The following is a 22,589-nucleotide window of genomic DNA, read 5'->3' as shown; positions in this document are numbered from 1 at the left end:
TCTGACACCTTTTAAGCATCCCACCTGATGGGTCTTCCCTGCATATTCAACTGGGGGGAGGCCTCAGGAAACATCCAGGACAATTTTCACAATATAATATCTCCTGCTTTACTCTTTAACCCTTGTGTTATCTCTGGGTCAGGGTGACCTGAAGGCCCGAAAACAAATGTGTTAGAGGTATCCCTTGTGTTATCTCTGGGTCAGGGTGACCTGAAGGCCCGAAAACAAATGTGTTAGAGGTATCCCTTGTGTTATCTCTGGGTCAGGGTGACCTGAAGGCCCGAAAACAAATGTGTTAGAGGTATCCCTTGTGTTATCTCTGGGTCAGGGTGACCTGAAGGCCCGAAAACAAATGTGTTTGTGGTATCCCTTGTGTTATCTCTTGGTGAACACATTTTTCTATCGGACACTTTGACCCTGAGATAACACAATGGTTAAAAACATTTTTGGACTCATGTCACAATTACATTTGCATCCGTACTTCCCCACAGAGGTCAAATCTTGACTTCATCTTACCTTTGGTGTTCGATCCCGTCCACATCAGGGGATTCAACATCCCTTCAGTAGCTTTTCTTTTAGTCATCTGAGGATACTTTTTGTTGTTTTAGATTCGTACGTAGAAGAAGGGGAAAAGATACATGTTGCTCCTAAGCTTTGGAACAATCTTCCTCTCTCTTTGCGTTTGATGATCTACTGACTCCTTTAAGAAACATCTTAAGACGTTTTTATTTGTTCAGGCTTTTCCTTGATTTTCTGGAACTCCTGTTGTGTTATCAGTTTTATCTTGACCTTTAAAGTATATATTTATTGAATATTGTTTTGATTGTTTAAGCGCTTTGTGACCCTGGTCTGGAAAAGCGCTATATAAATAAAAATTACTTACTTACTTACTATATGTTGGGTCGGTCCTTGAAAGTAGCAGTTTAAATAATGGTGAGAAAATAAAGAGACGCAGACTTTCCTTAAACTTTTCTAAGATATACCCTTATGTTAGAATGTAAACAGAATCCCTCCATTGTTTCCTGGGTCTGCCCGAGGGACTCCTCCCTGTAAGAACAAATGCTTTAACCACCTCTAACTTTGCAGCAAAACATCCAGGGTTGTACTCTTGGATGGCTAAGCTTATACCCTGTCTTTAGGAGAGATCACCAAAAAGATAAAGTTGTGTTTTTCTTTTAGCTACTTAGTATCGGTTTGGTTGTAAGATGGTTATCGTGGCGCGTTAAAGAAGAATGTTTGTTTCCACTGTATCAAAGTGTCGTTGCGGTTGTTTCGATCTGAGAGTTGAAATGTGTTTCAGTGTCTTCGTCAATATCGGTCTCCGACTGTGTGAACTTTGACGAGCGTGTCATGCACGGCGCTGTGGCCCTAAGCCGCGGATATTCACAGTAGCCCTGCACGCTTCGAGTGTGTGCGTGTTGTGGGCATTTTGTCTGCACGGCCTGACTCAACCTGGCGTGTGAAGGACGTGGAGCTTGAGCAGGTGGCTCCCCCACAGGACTCTGGGTGATGAAGCGCTGTAACGGCAACTCATCATCATTATTATTAACACTTCGTCAAAGTGTGTGTGTGTGTGTGTGTGTAAAAGTGTCATGTGGCTCGCTCCGGCACATTTTCAGGATGGACCGTGCATTGTTTAAACAGCGACCGAGTGATCATACAGGATGAAAGAGCATTGTTGTGACTTTCTATTGACCTTGAACTCTTCTGTGACCTTGGCAGCTGTATGTGCCCAGTTCCTACAGCAGGGGTCTAACTTTTTTTTCCTACAAAGGACCAGTTAAATGTAGGCATTATTTTAATGGAACGACATTCAGATATAAACTGCAAAAATAAAATAAAATGACGAATGTTAAAGTGATAGTTCACCCAGTATTCAAAATTCACTAATTTTTTACTGACTCTCATGTTGACTAGGGGTTAATTAGAGTGATCTGTAACTTAAGAGGTATAGGCAAAAATGTTTGTTCATTTTAATGTAGCGACTGGAGCTCTGCAGTGTCTTCATCTTTTTCGAAAATGACACTTCAAAACATCTAAATACCTCCATACTGCTCGTCTGTAACGTCAATCTTGTGTTGAAGCATCAATAAGAGGAATTGTTCCTAAAAAAAAAAGAAGATCAAGTCTATATACAGTATATATATATATATGTTTTTGAGTTGTCTTTTTGGTCAAAAGATAAAGGCAAAGACAGCTGAGTTCCTGTTGCAATATTAAAATTAAAACAGATTACTCTGAAAATAATCCCAAAACTTTAAGGGAAAATTTGCAAATTTTCAGGCTTATTCTTTGAGTTTATCGGACCAAAACTAGTGTCTTGACATAATGTTACTTATGCCTTTTTTCCTATTAAACACCTTTCAGACAGCAATGGTCAATACACATATCACACGCCTCATAGACCATTAACAAGTGGTTAACTATCGTTGTTCTGAAGGGTCCGAGCTATGAACATAAACACCTGATTCATGATCAAATCTGGTTTCCATAACGGTGTCGTATTCTTTTTTTGGTTTGATTAGAGAAGCATGTTTCTCAATCTTTCTCCTTGTATTGATTCCTCGACATTAGTGAAATGTTCTGGAAAATATTAAACAAGTCAATATTTTAAGATTATTTATTTCAGAAGCTTAAAAGCTACAAAGCTTCACAGAAAGGAAACACTTTAAGCCTTCAGGAACAGGGAAAGAATAGTGGATCTCTGGGGCACCATTGTCTAAATGACTCGAAGAACCATGGTCACCAACAGTCTCGCTCCAAACGTGTCATATATTGACAACTAACAGGGCTTTTTCCTCCTGTTTTGAAACCAAACTTGTCATGTTGACACAAAACTGTGGCAGCTTCTGATGCAACTTTGGCATCAATATAAACACTTAAGTGTAACTCTCTGTGGTTTGTTCATTTTTACTTTATCAATAAACATCAATTCATCAGAAGGAATGGAGAGAGTAAAAATGTTTTTTTTTACTCAAACATTGTCTTGCTTTTTTTCCATCTCAGATATCAATCATTTTCCCTCTCTTGTGTCTCTATGTGTCTTAAAGATCCTTTTTACTGATGTATTATCTCTTTCTCAATGTCTGCTTGAAGTATTTGTTTTGGATATTCTTTTTTTTAACACCATCAAACTGGACAGGTTGTTAAATTTGAGTTGTTTCTGCTATTATAGAAATGATCGCTGGTCTCAGTGTCGATTTTGAAACGTGTTTGTAGAAAATCCTTCTTCTTCTGTGGTTCTCTTCATCAGTGTAAAGTTTCCTACCTTTGGTTGAAAAACTGTTTTGAGTTAAAAAAAACTTAGTTCAGGAAAGAATGTGGGCGTACCACTGTATGAAAAACACTTAGGAAGTTTAGAATCACAGTTTCTCAAGATGTTGTTGTGGAAGATTCTCGCTGAAGAAGCTAAAGCTAACGTGTGTTTGACGCCAGGCGGGGATAATGAAGGACTCGGACACAACGGCATGATCTCTGTCCATTTAATGGAGACATTATTGAGGTAACAGTACACAGGTGACTGCTGACAGACAACTGCGTCAAGTCTTAATAGTATTCCACACACCTGACACCATCATACATGTGCCTTTTTTGCACCAATACATGTTACATATGTCACTTCAAGACAGTCAGTGGTTACCGAGTTAATGAGTGGAAAAACACGTCATGTGCGCTCTTTTTTTTTTAGCATTCTATACATGTCATAAGCCAAAAAAATAAGAACAGTTTGTATCACTACATTATTTACACACAAGTCCAGTAAGACGGTTACATGATATTGTACATATATTGATCTCCACCGCTGCATAGTGCGCTCGTGTCGCGCTCCACCCTCCCATGCATGTGAAAAGAGACGTTGTCGATCGTCCGACTGGGAAAAGTAGAAGTTGCACAAACATCTCAACATCTGTTCAAGGACGTACTAAAGCTTTGGTGTTAATTATCGCATTTATATCCTGACTGGGTTTTGACCAAGTTTATTGGCGTGGAATTGATGTTGGTATTGGATCGGGTTTAATATTGCAATTTGAATTTTTGGTCAAGGCGACTCATCTGTGCTGATGGACATTTCGGGGAAAATAATGGACGTCAGCTGCTTAGTGGAGGTGATGACAATGAATGAAATGAAGTGTATGAAACTCTGCAAAAAATAAATAATAATTTAAATCAAAATCTGTCCTTCTGCCTTTTATCAGATTTAATGCAGCGAAAACTCCCGACTCATACAATGTAGTATTAGACAATTGTCGAATGTACAACTCAGATTGATTGAATTGTGACTTTAAAAGGTGAATAAAAAAAAAGACTAAGTAGCAATGATAGCTTGGGAATACTGAAAACTGTATATCAAATTAACATTCCATTTTCTTTTTGCAATATGGCTCTCGAATTTATATATAAAAACAAAATAAAATATTTATTTTGGACAAAGTGCGGCCCTATGACATTTTTTATAAATAAAAACTTTAAAACTGATCAAGAGGTAATGTGTCAGACAACTAACAATGGTATATTTAGCCTTTCTTTTTTGTTATCCATCAATGGTTCATTTCCAAAAACATATAACATATAATTATTGACGTTTTTTTCCCCTCCTATCTTCCTTACATTAATTGAACAAATGTACAAAACTATATTTTGAATTAAAGTGCGTTTATATTACATTTATAGGTTTTATCCACTGTTTTTATGACTCAAATTTTTAATAAAATGTGTTAAACTATATAATAAACTATTATACAATACAATGCTTTACATTTTTGTTTGTGTATCAATACAGAATTCGTCATTTCTTTTGCCGTAAAAGTAAAGACAGAAATAATAATAACACTATTTTCAAATCGATTATTGGCTAATTAAATAATGACAAATTGTCCGATACACCCTGATCAATTCAGAGAAGTTTTATTAAACAATTGCAGCAGTTTAACCGCTCAACTGTGTCCACCTGCCATCATGTTGCTTTGTGCGTAGTTAATATCGCCGTCAGAACTTTCATCACAAATCCTTGATTATTTAAAAAATAAATTAACAAGTTGTTGTTTGTGTTTCACTTCGTTGCAGGAGCATAGTGTTCACGTCAATGACGACATGCTTATGATGTGTTGGAGAAACTCTGATGCGGACACAAAATCATGTTCATTTAGAAATACAGCGTACATTTGTGTTGAAATGCATTTCTATGCACAGGTTTCTGCCGTGTATTACTATCACTTGAGTACATTTATTCTACTAGATTACTTCTAGTTTCAGCCCCAGTAATTTTTGCTGACGTTGTTGGGAGAAACCTTGACAAACACGTTGAGTCTTTAGCTTCACTTGTGTTCATGGGTTAAACAAATCCATTCGGAATCAGGCATTTTAAATTGAACTCTAAGCTTTAACTTTAACTTTTACAGGGAATTCTGAGGATGTCTGACAGATGTTATGAGGAGTGAAGTTTATGACTTGGGATTATGGATTTGTTTCTTGTGTTGACGGTGAAAAAGGAGGATAAGATGGATTGTTGTGTTGTTCATGTCCATGTTAGACAATGTACTTTGTTCGTGTTTCCAGGACCCACACAGTCGCCAATTTCTGATTCATAAAAATGTTACTGAACAATAGTTAGATTGTAATTTTTTAACCCAACATTCCCAAAATAAATTAGCAGCCAGAATGTTTATCTCGACTTCAAGATCAAGAGTCCATTTCAACGAACATTTTTTCAACAGTTGATTGACGGGGGAGGCAGAGAAAGCTTTTTTAATGAATGACTTTAGTCGGCATAGATGATGAATCCAGAGAAGGTGCTGTACTTGTTGTTGTTCCCTCCGTGAGCTTTGCCTCCGTCCAGTTTGATGTAGATCTCGTCTCCCGGCTCCAGGTGCAGCACGGCGCTGTTGCTGGCGTAGTCGTAGTTCTGGTCCGCGTCCTGGGCGATGGCGCTGGCTCGCACCTGCGGGAGACGCACAGATGTTACACCAGGAATGTAAAAAAGTGTCAAAATCAGCACTTCTGAAATTCCTGTTTGGTGAGCAATTAAATCTAGTTTTAGCTATGGATAAATGAGAAGACCTTTGTATATAACACTTTTGGTCCAGAGCTTAAAATATTTACCAAACTGCCTCTAACTAGTAAAATAAATTCCCATTAAATTCCTTTACTTACAACTCACTGTTGTTATTGTTATTGTATTGTCTCTTTATAATTGTTGACAACCATGATTTCTCATGTTGTATTGATTAGTGGCACGTTTATTGATCTCAAGATTAACATTAAAATTCTTCTTCCTGCTGTTTTTATCCTTAAATATCTCATGGTTTAAGATGTTGTAGTTGTCTTGTTGTATTTTATTGTTGCTGGTGTGTATTGTATTGTTTGTCACAATATTGAATATATTTAATATTTCAAATGTTGAAAACAATTTTTAATACTTTTTTTTCAATTTAAAATCTGATTTTTAAGCGTTGAATTAGTTTTTGTCTGTTTGAATTTGTGAATTTGTTTGTTTTTTTACAAATATAAATTACTCATTTACTGACTTACAAAGACATGTTACCCAAGTTCTCAATCAACCTCTGTATGTTTCCGGCCTGTGGGAGGAAACCGGAGTTCCCAGAGTAAACCCACGCAACATGGGGAGAACATACAAACTCAGAATGCATTTAATAATTTGGTCAGAGAAGAAAGACAGAGACTTTGATCTTACAAAAATCCACCTCTATTTAACAGTGAACAAATACTTTTCACATCAGTCAAGCTAATAAGATGCTTGAGTTTCATTTTTGTGAAAACATGACAAATATTGCCAACAATCGTCCTTCTTTGTGAACTTTAGTAAACCGTCAAATGTAATTATCTCCTCTGCATTAAGGCCAAGTCCAGCTAATCATCGAGGAGCTGAGGATTACAGCGTTTATACTTACCTTCTTATTTTATTTTAAATGATTTCATCCACTTCTGTTTTATTCTATTGTTTTATGTATCGTGCTTCTGAGTTGCTGATCAATTAAAATCATTTTACTTTTATTTATAACTGAATGGTTCAACTCAGTTGGTTAAAACATTTTTTTTAATTTGAATGGTGATTCTGCTAATTCAAAGCATTTATTGCAATTGATTACATTGATCATTGATTGATTATGATTAAAGTCAATGTTCCAAAATGCACTGCAAAAGTTGACAGGGATGGCTATTCTTTAGGTTTTGTTTTATTTTTTCCACCATTTTAGAGAAATATTTTTACTGGTTAAAAGAAAGTTGAAGAGTTTTGTTCAAACAGACACATTCAAGATCCATTTAAGAGACACTTAAATCAACACATTAGTTGAACTTAAACGTCAGAACCATTGCCTTTAAAAATAATTTACTTGGAAAATGTGCTTTTTGTTGGATGACCCCCAGGTTCGACTTCAGACTGAATGAATAGGGTTCAAGTCCTCACAGAAAATATGCTTAAAATGCTTTTATAAGATGAATAAGAAAATCATGATCTTTTCACTCGACTGTTTTGTATCTTCAGACCTAATATAGTGTCTTTGTTGCTCTCTGAGCAGAGTTCACCAGCACTTCTGACAAGGACCAGAGTGGAACTCCTCCTCGAACACTTCCCCTCAAACATATAGCTTCACTTCACACCAAGATTATTACTTTACCAACTGCGGTTCAGATCTGCAATTGACCTCTCGGTGGCCCCGCTCTCTCCCCGTCTCTGACTCATTGTACCGTGTGGAGGGATGCAGAGTTATGGGAGGATGAGGCTGGGGGAGTTTTCTTCCTCACACAAACAAGCAAAGATAAAAAGTTGGAGGCAAATTCATCTAAATTTCAAAAATGGGTATTTTGGTTTTGCAGTAATTTTACAAAGGGACAAATACTGTATAGTTGCTACCTTTGTCACCACAGTTTTCCCTTCAGGCCACTTAGACACACGATATTTACGACAATAAAATACAAACAAAACCAGATCTAGAGCTTCTGTAAACCACATGAAGTCCTTGTAAAGATTGTATAACATAATCAGTGAGTCCATGATAGTTTATCCATCCGACCATAAACACAAACGACTACATCATCTACAAAAAAACGTTTTTGGTTGTTTTTACAGTTTGACCTGAAATATCCAGAAATGTCCTGCAACTTGAAAATGCAAAAGCCTGCAGAATAAAGAGCTAAATAATTAGCAATTGGAAAGTATATATTTTTAATATAAATACTATCATTTAACTAAAACGGGTCGGTTTACATCAAAAATCTATCATCATTTATCGTACAGGTATATAAATAAAATGTTCAAGTGAATCATTCTAGATTAGTGATAAAGGATTATGTTTTCCTGAATTTCTTCAAAAACGGAAACAAAATAGTAAATTGTACATTGTACACTTGAATATCAATACAGTCACGTGATCTCGATTACACAACGTGGCACTTGTGTTGATTTCTGACTAGTCTTGGTGTCATCTGTCAAACGGAGACCTTTGACCGACTCTGTGCGAGGGCGACGTCTGACCCGGACCTTTACAAGAAAGTTACCCGCCTGGTTCCTGACCCTAGATCACCACCTGTCCGCCTCCCTACTGTTACCAGAGCCTGTCGACAGATTAGGACTGACAGGAGGTCTTGATGCGACTGTGTCTACAGAGAATCTTGACACAATCTGTCGTTTTAATTCTTTCTTTAAAAAAAACCCTTTAATAAAGGTCATTTGACGTTCCCGAAAACAAAAACATTTCTCCATGACATTCCTTCGGGCGACTGAAAACGACGCTCAGTTACCCAAGTTTATGGTTTGATGAGGCTTCATGAAACAGCTGATGAGGTGTCATGATACAGTGTCTTCATTTTGAACCGCTACCTGACACCGCAAGTTTGAAAATTATGCAATGTTTTTTCAAATATGTTCATATTATCCTTGTGACTAATGCTTTATAATTTTAGATGTTTTTTTACCTGAAGCTCAATTAGTGAAAATATTGAACGGGTCTGTCGTATGAGAAAAAAGGTTTGGCGACTCCTGATTCAGGGTCACACGACTTTTTTTTAAAGAGGGTCACATTTGATTAAGTTAATAGCGAAACCATATGAAAATTGATCTCATTTAGAAGATCAAATATGAAGTATTCTGATCAACACAAGACTGAGAACTTAATCATGGACACAATTTAGAAATAGAATCAATTAGCAATTAACTTTATTTCTGATTCTTTTGGTCAAAATGTTTTGTTTAACATTTAAATTGAGTGAAAATATTTTAAATAAGCAACCTGCTTGAGGACCTTCTTACTGATTTGGTCATGATCATCTTGAAAATGCAGATTGAATATCCAGATAAGTAAAACATAGACGCTGATATTTTAGAATAAGAGAGTTTTCGACTTAATTTGTATTTTAAGTACTGTTTTCGACCATGTTTCCAAAGAAGCAGTCAAAAACCTAAAACCATATCTATCCATAACATAGTATTGAGGGCTTTTGCTTGTTGCTCTGCTCTTTATTTGCCACTTTAGATCCCACTGCTGACGCTCCTGCACCGGGGGTGTTCTGGAATAGACCCAGAGATGATACAACTCAACTATTCCTGCTTCCAAACACCAGAGGTAGCATTCAAAGCCACTCAGACAGCTCATCGTGCGACACTTGAATATAATTCTCATTCTTTTTCATGACTTTATCTCATAGAGTCAAGATGAATTTGTTCCGCTTGAGTGTCTAGGATCGAGGAAACCTGTGAGAAGTCCTGTAATCCGTGACACAGTTTGTTTTCCTGCTGAGCTCGGTCAACAACAACAATGAAAAATTCTCACTTGAGTCAGGCTAACATTTTCTTTAGCATCTGATTTGTCATGGAGCGCGGCTCTGTGGGTTTAATCCCGCGGATGTTGTCTGGGTCTGCAGCAGTGTGAGGGAGCATCGGAGGCGGCGGCTGACAGGAGCTGGGATGTGCTCGCTGGAGCGGCGCCGCAACACTGGTTTTCCCCCGTGGATTAAATCCGTGGCTGACAGGCTGATCGCCAGAGAGAGCAGGACACATGACACACCCGGCATGGGGAGGACTGGTTATTACCGCCATGTGCTGCTCCGGCACCCGCTCACTTCTAACTTGGATCGAGGTTGAAGTTTGTTGGCCCTTCTCTTAAGAGGTCGTCAGCTTCAACTGTTAGTCACTGTTGTACTGTGACGGGAGTCCAGATACATATGTGTGAAGTCATTGTCGTGTCGCTTGGATCTGTTTTTTTATTTTCTCCATATTTAGTCTTACTTAAACTTTAAAGTGTCTTCAGGTGACTTTATTATGACATGACACCTTAACTAAACAATTATTTTATTTTATTTTATATTAATAGTTTGCCACAAATGTTTAGATTTTGTTTATTTATAAAAAAAAAATTCTAAGGAAGCAATTTGGCTATGATACAGTAAAGCAGACCCTTCTACTGTATTTATGCGGCCCTAGTAATGTCAAAGTATGATGTATAAATGGGTTCAATGCATGAACAAATGTATTTTGTATTTATTATTCATTTAAATTTTCATACTTATTTACTTTTTCCATCCTTTCTTGTGTGTAATTTTTCGAGTATACAGTATATTAATCCCTCAAAAAGTTAGTTGAAGAAATGTTTTGAAAAAAACGCACCTATACAAGAATAAAATTGCAGCTTATTTAGCTTAATAAATGTCATGGCCTAATGACGAATGTTCTTTTTTTTAGGGATTTTCTCGTCTTTCTTTTTGCTTGACGACCCCTAACAACATTCACAGAATTTAATGTGGCCCTTGAAGAGTTATAATTGCCCACCCTTGCAGAACAGGTTTTAAAACGGTGTTTAAACTCTTTTTTGACTATATTTATTTTTATTGAACTGGTTAGATGAAACACTTTCATAGTTTTGTTCCATAAGTTTGAGTGCTCAGATTAAAATAATGACATTTCTTTGACTGTGTTGCAAACCCACATGTGTTTTATTACATTTTTTGTAGATGTTTTCTGAACACTGAATTTAAAATTCAATTTTCTCACGTTATTTTAAATAACATCTAATTAATATTCACGTAATATTAAACTGGACAAAATCCATAAAGACATATCTTTTTAATTTAAAAAAAAGCTTTCTTATCACTGTACGGTTTTCCGCTGCAACAATCATATCATACTTTCCCTTATATTCTTCTTCTTCTGCTTGTACGAGGATAGGTTTCTGTGAATCAACTAAGGTGGGACCAAGGTGTTCTCAGATCAAGTCAGACAAATAATATCCAGCTAGATGTGGGGCTTGTCCTTTGGCCGTGAGAGCAGTAACTTAAGTTGCCTGATAAATTGATTAAGAGCTCTGTCCTTTGGCTCAGCTCTTTATTTACAACATACCAAAACATGATCTCAAGCTCCATCGTTCAATCACATAAAAAAGCCCTTAGTACACATTTTAACTACTCCACATTATTTTTTAAAAACAGAATAAACCCACATTTGCCTGGTTACCTAAACCAAGTGTAGTTGGTCTGTTAGCAAAATATTTCAAAACAGATGATTGGATGTAGAGGTCACACAGTGAAGTTTGCCGGTTTGCATCCAGGTCTGTGTGGAATTTTGATGTTCTCCCTGTGTTATGGGGTTCACTCCGGGCACACTGGTTGGCGTAGGAATGAGTGTCTTCTTAGGTTTAGCTTGATCGCATCACTTTTAAATAGCATGTTAGCTAAAACAGCTCATTATTATAGCATCTTGACTTTATTATTTGGTTCCACTTTGGTTCTACCGACTTTCTCCTGCCTACTTACCTCCGTTCCAATCCCTGATTCAAGTACACGTATACAATAACTATAATTTAACAGCAATTATTTCTTTTTTCAGCCTGTGGAAAGTGCTCAGAAACCGATCAGCACTATGGCCATCATCATAATGGTTAGTGAACCACTTCACTTCCTACATGTGTCAAAGTTCAAAAATGTCGTTCTTGCTTGACTGAGTCACACCAACTGAATTATTATAATAATGTCTATTTGTATAGCGCCTTATCTAGACCAGGGTAACAAAGCGCTTTGAGAGTCACGCATTCCCCTATTTACACACACAATCACATACTGATTGGCCGCAACACAGGGTATCAGGAGTAATCAGTGTAATGTGTCTTGCTCAGGGACACAACACCACAAACTCGTCCGGAGCTGGGATTGAACCCACAGACTCTCAGAACTGCAAGCAACCACTATACCATCCAAGCCATGATGACCCCAATAATGATGATGGTATCTAGACAAACTTGGGTAACATTGGATATATAGAGTCGTTGTTATAAAGGTTCATTATATTTTGTTATATTTGGAGAAAAAAAAAAGATTCAAGTCTGATAAAAATAAAATTTAATAATGTATTCCAAAATTTTATATGTAATTTCATTCTGTGTTTTTAAGGTTCAGCTCCTGAAACACGACGGGGAATGTTCTGCAGTAAAGAGCCGGATCCTGCAAGGCAAGTATCTTTTTCTTATCAACTTCATAACAATTAAGTTTTAACAATTATTCAGCTGAAAATAATAAAAATAAACAAGTACATCTTTTTTTTAGAATGGAACTGTCTTATCTAACTAATGGAACAGCCCTTTGACGTTTTTCAGCGGCTGTTCGCCAATTTGACCCGATACTGACAGCGATGCAGTGCAGGGACACAAAAGTGGCTTCGCTGTGAACCCGGTGGAGGCGGAGCTGCAAGACTTAGGAAGGAAAAAAGCTAAGAGGATGATTTTATGTTCCATAAATGTGAAAAACATTAAGATGTTACAATGTGTCAATATAGTCATTTAGAATTATTTGTCTAAATATCTAAACAAATCATGGACTTTTCATTTTCCATTCATTATACCATGCAGTCAAACAGCTGTTACGCTTTTGTGTGTATCGTTGTAATATGTTAGGATTGCTCCAAACTGTTAGGCAGATGGTAGTGAGATCACTTCGTCATTGACTAGCTTGGCTTGCTGCTCGTTTAACTATAACTTAAAAAAAAATTAATAAGGAATATTAAAAGAAAATTGAGGATGGATGATAATGTTAAAATGGCCTTTATAGAATGACATGTTGTGTTATTATTAGAATTGGTTATGAATCCAATCTTGTTTCAATGTTGATAATAAAATAGTTGAAACAACATTGATTCAATGTCAGAATTGATTGAAAATCTAACATTGTTTCAATGTTGATCATAGCGAGCACTTTCAATGTATGTTTCAATGTCAGATATCAATGTTGAAAGTAACCATTCAACGTCATTTTGTTATCTGGGATGTTTTATCTTGATTCAAAATCTCATGTTGTTACGCTATTTTATTTAACCACCATAGTAACACGGTTAAGCTGTTTCTTTGTCAATACATTTTAATTTCATCATGATTCTGATGTGAACCGACTTAAATATATGTTTTTGTTGTAGTTATTATATTCCCTTTTTATTTGAGCAGTTTTCTCAAGACCTATTTTATTTTGAATTTACCATTATTGTTTTTTTGTTTCCTCTGTTACTATGACAATCTTTTAATAATTGCTCTATTATCCCCTCCCTGTTTTTTTTTCTGGTTTTCTAAATTAGAGTTTTAGTTTGCATTGTTTTTCCTACTTGTCGTATCCTTCATTTTCTTCTAGCTTTCTATTTCCTCCATCTCTAATTCCGTTCCTATTATCCGTTCCTATTTACCTTCTTCCTTTCATTGGTAGCTGTTGAGCTACTTCCTGGTCTGAGTACAGTCAGGGTTGGTAAATGTGTCAACAGATACACTAATTATTCCTCTTCTTTCTCCATAGTTCTTCAACATCTGTGTCAAGTCTAGTCATGAACCGGAGTCTTCGTCAATGGATCCCAACAATGCTCCGGAACCAGGCTCGGCTTCTCTTTGTGACAAAGAGTGAAGTACCTTTCACTGCTCGCGCTCGGATTCACCGACCATCCATTCATCCCTCACAAGATCCGAAGATATCCCAGCTTTCCATGAAGCTGTTATACACCTCACGTTCTCAGCACATCCTGGACTTTGCTTTCATTCAGGTCTGGGGTGGAAAAAAACAACCTCTTCATGAAGATTTCAAAGAAAAAAAACCACCAAGAATTGAATCTATTCTGGATATTTCCTCTTGAAATAAATCAATCCCAAAGGAAGAAGAATATATTTTAACATTATTTATTACAAAAAAATGTTTTACATTTTAAATATTGTGTGACAAAATTCTCTTTGAAGAACAGGAACAGGGGGAAGACAAAGGGTGTATGGAATAAGTGGAAATCTCTTGCTATTGTTTTGGGACGTCAATGAATTAAACCAACCTCCTACTGTAATTTGTGGAGCTGAAGTCCATCACTTCGTCTGAAGCAACTTAAAACAGAATAAAAGTTATACTGACAGTTTAGGAGCAACAGCCTGAAAGGATTTCTCTCCTCTGGTCCTAGGCTTTGGAACGATCTTCCTCTCTCTTTGCGCTTGATGGAGTCTACTGACTCCTTTAAGAAACATCTAAAGACGTTTTTAAGGCTTTTTCTTGATTTTCTGGAACTACTGTTGTGTTATCAGTTTTATCTTGACCTTTAAAGTATATACTTTATTGAATATTGTTTTGATTGTTTAAGTGCTTTGTGACCCTGGTCTGGAAAAGCGCTCTATAAATAAAAATTACTTTACTTTACTTTCTCAAAAGCATTTAGCTAGTTTGATGGTTCAACGCACTTTCCTTTTTAATTTTGATCAACAATGCTGCTAACATGTCATGTAGCCACTGGGGATCTCACGGCTTCTGTGACTCAATAATCAGAAGATGAAGATCTTCCTGGTTCTTCTCAGTGCAGCCCCTGCTCGGTACTGTCCGGGGGCCTCGTGCATTGATCGTGAGGTCAGAGTAAAACCAAATGACTATGTTTGCTGTGGCAAACCCTGATGAAAACACCTCAAGACAAGGGAAATGGTTGAAATCATTTCGTATCATCAAGTGATTTGAAAACATTCTTACGACTCGCAGCTTTATGTTTGAGATCATTCACCACCGAAAATCAATTCTTAAGAGTTTTTCTAAATATTACAACTGGCAACCTGACAGGAGTGTCACCCTGAGTAACTGGGATGGACAGCTTTCGGAAAATAAGAGGTAAAAAGATGAAAGAATGAATATATATATATATATATAATATGACAGATTGGATTGTGAGACTGGAAATGTACTTACTTAGTGTACATGGATATAATAAAATGTGACAAAGATGCTCCCAGATATGTTGATGACACTTTACTTGGTTGTTCTTGCACACACACTTTACCTGGTTGTTCTTGCACACACACACTTTACCTGGTTGTTCTTGCATACACACACTTTACCTGGTTGTTCTTGCATACACACACACTTTACCTGGTTGTTCTTGCACACACACACTTTACCTGGTTGTTCTTGCACACACACACTTTACCTGGTTGTTCTTGCATACACACACTTTACCTGGTTGTTCTTGCACACACACACTTTACCTGGTTGTTCTTGCACACACACACTTTACCTGGTTGTTCTTGCATACACACACACTTTACCTGGTTGTTCTTGCACACACACACTTTACCTGGTTGTTCTTGCATACACACACTTTACCTGGTTGTTCTTGCACACACACACTTTACCTGGTTGTTCTTGCACACACACGCTTTACCTGGTTGTTCTTGCATACACACACTTTACCTGGTTGTTCTTGCACACACACACTTTACCTGGTTGTTCTTGCACACACACACTTTACCTGGTTGTTCTTGCACACACACACTTTACCTGGTTGTTCTTGCACACACACACTTTACCTGGTTGTTCTTGCATACACACACACTTTACCTGGTTGTTCTTGCACACACACACACTTTAGCTAGTTGTTCTTGCACACACACACACACTTTACCTGGTTGTTCTTGCACACACACATAACCTGGATGTTCTTGCACACACACACTTTACCTGGTTGTTCTTGCACACACACATAACCTGGTTGTTCTTGCACACACACACTTTTCCTGGTTGTTCTTGCACACACACACTTTACCTGGTTGTTCTTGCACACACACACACACTTTAGCTGGTCGTTCTTGCACACACACACTTTACCTGGTTGTTCTTGCACACACACACACACTTTAGCTGGTCGTTCTTGCACACACACACACTTTAGCTGGTTGTTCTTGCATACACACACTTTACCTGGTTGTTCTTGCACACACACACACACTTTAGCTGGTTGTTCTTGCACACACACTTCACCTGGTTGTTCTTGCACACACACACTTTACCTGGTTGTTCTTGCACACACACATAACCTGGTTGTTCTTGCACACACACATAACCTGGTTGGTCTTGCACACACACACTTTTCCTGGTTGTTCTTGCACACACACACTTTAACTGGTTGTTCTTGCACACACACACATTTCCTGGTTGTTCTTGCACACACACTTTAGCTGGTTGTTCTTGCACACACACACATTTCCTGATTGTTCTTGCACACACACATAACCTGGTTGTTCTTGCACACACACACTTTTCCTGGTTGTTCTTGCACACACACATAACCTGGTTGTTCTTGCACACACACACATTTCCTGATTGTTCTTGCACACACACACTTTACCTGGTTGTTCTTGCACATACACACTTTACCTGGTTGTTCTTGGACACACACATAACCTGGTTGTTCTTGCACACACACATAACCTGGTTGTTCTTGCACACACACACTTTACCTGGTTGTTCTTGCACACACACATTACCTGGTTGTTCTTGCACACACACATTACCTGGTTGTTCTTGCACACACACACTTTACCTGGTTGTTCTTGCACACACACACTTTACCTGGTTGTTCTTGCACACACACATTACCTGGTTGTTCTTGCACACACACACTTTACCTGGTTGTTCTTGCACACACACATTACCTGGTTGTTCTTGCACACACACACTTTACCTGGTTGTTCTTGCACACACACATAACCTGGTTGTTCTTGCACACACACACTTTACCTGGTTGTTCTTGCACACACACACATAACCTGGTTGTTCTTGCACACACACACTTTACCTGGTTGTTCTTGCATACACACATAACCTGGTTGTTCTTGCACACACACACTTTACCTGGTTGTTCTTGCACACACACACTTTACCTGGTTGTTCTTGCATACACACATAACCTGGTTGTTCTTGCACACACACACTTTACCTGGTTGTTCTTGCACACACACACACTTTAGCTGGTTGTTCTTGCACACACACATTTCCTGGTTGTTCTTGCACACAAACTTTAGCTGGTTGTTCTTGCACACACACACATTACCTGGTTGTTCTTGCACACACACACTTTACCTGGTTGTTCTTGCATACACACACACTTTACCTGGTTGTTCTTGCACACACACACTTTACCTGGTTGTTCTTGCACACACACACTTTACCTGGTTGTTCTTGCATACACACACTTTACCTGGTTGTTCTTGCACACACACACTTTACCTGGTTGTTCTTGCACACACACACTTTACCTGGTTGTTCTTGCATACACACACTTTACCTGGTTGTTCTTGCATACACACACACTTTACCTGGTTGTTCTTGCATACACACACACTTTACCTGGTTGTTCTTGCACACACACACTTTACCTGGTTGTTCTTGCATACACACACTTTACCTGGTTGTTCTTGCATACACTCACTTTACCTGGTTGTTCTTGCATACACACACACTTTACCTGGTTGTTCTTGCACACACACACTTTACCTGGTTGTTCTTGCACACACACACTTTATCTGGTTGTTCTTGCATACACACACTTTACCTGGTTCTTCTTGCATACACACACTTTACCTGGTTGTTCTTGCATACACACACACTTTACCTGGTTGTTCTTGCACACACACACTTTACCAGGTTGTTCTTGCATACACACACACGTTACCTGGTTGTTCTTGCATACACACACACTTTACCTGGTTGTTCTTGCACACACACACTTTACCTGGTTGTTCTTGCACACACACACTTTACCTGGTTGTTCTTGCATACACACACACTTTACCTGGTTGTTCTTGCACACACACACACTTTAGCTAGTTGTTCTTGCACACACACACTTTACCTGGTTGTTCTTGCACACACACATAACCTGGATGTTCTTGCACACACACACTTTACCTGGTTGTTCTTGCACACACACATAACCTGGTTGTTCTTGCACACACACATAACCTGGTTGTTCTTGCACACACACACTTTTCCTGGTTGTTCTTGCACACACACACTTTACCTGGTTGTTCTTGCACACACACACACACTTTAGCTGGTCGTTCTTGCACACACACACTTTACCTGGTTGTTCTTGCACACACACACACACTTTAGCTGGTCGTTCTTGCACACACACACACTTTAGCTGGTTGTTCTTGCATACACACACTTTACCTGGTTGTTCTTGCACACACACACACACTTTAGCTGGTTGTTCTTGCACACACACTTCACCTGGTTGTTCTTGCACACACACACTTTACCTGGTTGTTCTTGCACACACACATAACCTGGTTGTTCTTGCACACACACATAACCTGGTTGGTCTTGCACACACACACTTTTCCTGGTTGTTCTTGCACACACACACTTTAACTGGTTGTTCTTGCACACACACACATTTCCTGGTTGTTCTTGCACACACACTTTAGCTGGTTGTTCTTGCACACACACACATTTCCTGATTGTTCTTGCACACACACATAACCTGGTTGTTCTTGCACACACACACTTTTCCTGGTTGTTCTTGCACACACACATAACCTGGTTGTTCTTGCACACACACACATTTCCTGATTGTTCTTGCACACACACACTGTACCTGGTTGTTCTTGCACATACACACTTTACCTGGTTGTTCTTGGACACACACATAACCTGGTTGTTCTTGCACACACACATAACCTGGTTGTTCTTGCACACACACATTTTACCTGGTTGTTCTTGCACACACACATTACCTGGTTGTTCTTGCACACACACATTACCTGGTTGTTCTTGCACACACACACTTTACCTGGTTGTTCTTGCACACACACACTTTACCTGGTTGTTCTTGCACACACACATTACCTGGTTGTTCTTGCACACACACACTTTACCTGGTTGTTCTTGCACACACACATTACCTGGTTGTTCTTGCACACACACACTTTACCTGGTTGTTCTTGCACACACACATAACCTGGTTGTTCTTGCACACACACACTTTACCTGGTTGTTCTTGCACACACACACATAACCTGGTTGTTCTTGCACACACACACTTTACCTGGTTGTTCTTGCATACACACATAACCTGGTTGTTCTTGCACACACACACTTTACCTGGTTGTTCTTGCATACACACATAACCTGGTTGTTCTTGCACACACACACTTTACCTGGTTGTTCTTGCACACACACACACTTTAGCTGGTTGTTCTTGCACACACACATTTCCTGGTTGTTCTTGCACACAAACTTTAGCTGGTTGTTCTTGCACACACACACATTACCTGGTTGTTCTTGCACACACACACTTTACCTGGTTGTTCTTGCACACACACACTTTACCTGGTTGTTCTTGCACACACACATTACCTGGTTGTTCTTGCACACACACACTTTACCTGGTTGTTCTTGCACACACACATAACCTGGTTGTTCTTGCACACACACACTTTACCTGGTTGTTCTTGCACACACACACATAACCTGGTTGTTCTTGCACACACACACTTTACCTGGTTGTTCTTGCATACATACATAACCTGGTTGTTCTTGCACACACACTTTACCTGGTTGTTCTTGGACACACACACTTTACCTGGTTGTTCTTGCACACACACTTTACCTGGTTGTTCTTGGACACACACACTTTACCTGGTTGTTCTTGCACACACATTTTAACTGGTTGTTCTTGCACACACACTTTACCTGGTTGTTCTTGCACACACACTTTACCTGGTTGTTCTTGCACACACACTTTACCTGGTTGTTCTTGGACACACACACTTTACCTGGTTGTTCTTGCACACACACTTAACCTGGTTGTTCTTGGACACACACACTTTACCTGGTTGTTCTTGCACACACACTTTAACTGGTTGTTCTTGCACACACACTTTACCTGGTTGTTCTTGCAAACACACACTTTACCTGGTTGCTCTTGCACACACACATAACCTGGTTGTTCTTGCACACACACACACACTTTACCTGGTTGTTCTTGCACACACACACACATTACCTGGTTGTTCGTGCACACACACACTTTACCTGGTTGTTCTTGCACACACACACACTTTACCTGGTTGTTCTTGCACACACACACACATTACCTGGTTGTTCTTGCACACACACACTTTACCTGGTTGTTCTTGCACACACACACACACATTACCTGGTTGTTCTTGCACACACACACACTTTACCTGGTTTTTCTCGCACACACACACACACACTTTACCTGGTTGTTCTTGCACACATACATACTTTACCTGGTTGTTCTTGCACACATACATACTTTACCTGGTTGTTCTTGCACACACACACACACACACATTTACCTGGTTATTCTTGCACACACACACACACTTTACCTGGTTGTTCTTGCACACACACACACACTTTACCTGGTTGTTCTTGCACACACACATATTTACCCGGTTGTTCTTGCACACACACACTTTACCTGATTGTTCTTGCACACACACATACACACACATTACCTGGTTGCTCTTACACACACACACACTTTACCTGGTTGTTCTTGCACACATACATACTTTACCTGGTTGTTCTTGCACACACACACACATTTACCTGGTTAATCTTGCACACACACACACACTTTACCTGGTTGTTCTTGCACACACACACACACTTTACCTGGTTGTTCTTGCACACACACACACACATAAACACACACACACACACACACACATTTACCTGGTTGTTCTTGCACAGGTCTGCCCACATGCTGGTTCCGTCCCCTCCTCTCATGAGAACGTGGTAAGTAAAGTAATAAATCCCGGGGATGGAACACGTGAACTTCCCGGTGGTCGGGTCGTAGTGGTTCCCCAGGTTCGTGACCACGTCGTCGAACTTGAGCACCTCATATCCCTCGTGCTGCTTCTTGAGTCCCGCGTAAAAAGCGATCTTTGGCACGGTGCTGTACGTGGCCGCGCTGATCGCGCCCGCGGCGTTGGGACCCGGGGGTCCAGGTAACCCGGGTCTCCCCGTCTCCCCTTTAACGCCCGGTGGACCCGGTGGCCCGGGTGGTCCCGGCTCCCCCGGAGGTCCCCTCGGACCCATCTTCCCGGGACGACCGGGCTCTCCCTTCTGTCCCTGAATAAAAGTGGGCAACGACTGGGCCAGGTTGTTCTCCCGCGCCGGGTCCGAAGACGCGGTGCTGGTCGGGGATTTGGTCCCGTACGGGTCGCACACCATCCTGCAGGTCCCGAGCATCTCGTAGTGCGCCGCGGTGCCCGCCGAGCTGACCAGAACCGGAATGAGGATGACCAGAACCAGGACCATCACGACCCCCAAGACCCCCGCCGCCACCATCCGTCTCCTGCTGACCAGTCGCGTCAGCGCCGGGCGGTCCGGCTGTCTGCTTTTGGGCGGAATCTTGCCGCCTGGTGTGGATGGACCGGAGAGAGAAACTGCTGCACACCTGACAAAGTTTTGACCCCCTCTTTGGGGCTCCACTTTTTTTCTTTTTTTTTTTTTTTATGCTGATGCGCACTTCAGTCCAAAAGTCCTCGACTCAGCATCTTTAAGACCCACTTTAGTCCGGTCGGAAAAAAACGTCTGTTGGATCCACAGGTCCTGAGATAAAGTGCGCGTGAAGCTGGACTTCAACGTAGATCACAGGGAGGGAGAGAGAGAATGAGGGAGAGAGATAGTGCGCGTGTGTCTTTGAACGAGCTTTTACACTTGTGCTTGGAAAATCTAAAAATCAGCACGTGACTGAATCATGATCCAGTGCTTCATCTGACTTCATGGCCATTGTTGTAAAAGTGAATCTAAATATGTTCAGTGTCCACACTCATTTGAGTTGAAACAAAAATGTTACCAACAGCAACTTGTAAAATATACAAATATATATGTAACCAAAGATAACAAATGTGTCGAACTCGTGGCCCGGGGGAACAAATCTGGGCCACCTAGTCTTAAAAATAAACTAGATTGATGTTTGCGTTGATCATGTTAGCTATGAAGATGCTAGTGATTAAAAAAACGATAGACAGATATATAGATTAACAAAAGAGTGTAGCAAAATGGGTTCAGAAAGTATTTTTTCTAATTTTTAATACTATAAAAGCACTGAATACAGAGTGTATATAGAATTACACTATATCTGAGTAATGTTCTGCCAGTACAAATTTGGGTTTATTGGGTTTGTGCGCAAGTGAGACACCAGTGCTGTGTCTCAAATCGCATACTTCTCTTAATATACTATAAGTTAGTATGCATCAGGATAATGTACATACTAACTAGTACGCAAATTCTCCACAGTATATCTCAAATCAAACACTGCTGCTACA

General features: G+C 39.5%; 1 protein-coding gene across 1 annotated transcript; it reads right to left on the bottom strand.

The window, feature by feature from the left end:
- Nucleotides 1-3,468: 3,468 nt before the first annotated feature.
- Nucleotides 3,469-21,888, bottom strand: c1ql3a (complement component 1, q subcomponent-like 3a). Its single transcript, XM_087789136.1, has 2 exons — nt 20,989-21,888; nt 3,469-5,938 (listed from the first exon to the last, which is right to left on the bottom strand). Exons 1-2 carry the CDS (start codon nt 21,604-21,606, stop codon nt 5,759-5,761), a joined length of 798 nt encoding a protein of 265 aa, XP_087645262.1. The 5' UTR covers nt 21,607-21,888; the 3' UTR covers nt 3,469-5,758.
- Nucleotides 21,889-22,589: the final 701 nt, after the last annotated feature.

The sequence above is a fragment of the Callionymus lyra genome, chromosome 4 (genome assembly GCF_982586985.1).
Source record: "Callionymus lyra chromosome 4, fCalLyr1.hap1.1, whole genome shotgun sequence".
NCBI lineage: Eukaryota > Metazoa > Chordata > Actinopteri > Syngnathiformes > Callionymidae > Callionymus > Callionymus lyra.
The sequence above is the reverse complement of the archived record's forward strand: the minus strand, read 5'-3'. Positions and strand labels throughout refer to the sequence as shown.

Coding starts and splice junctions, on each gene's coding strand:
- c1ql3a (XM_087789136.1), bottom strand. CDS start 21,606: ATGGTGGCGGCGGGGGTCTTGGGGGTCGTGATGGTCCTGGTTCTGGTC. Junction 5,939..20,988: donor ACCTGTGCAAGAACAACCAG/GTAAATGTGTGT, acceptor CGTCTCCCGCAG/GTGCGAGCCAGCGCCATCGC.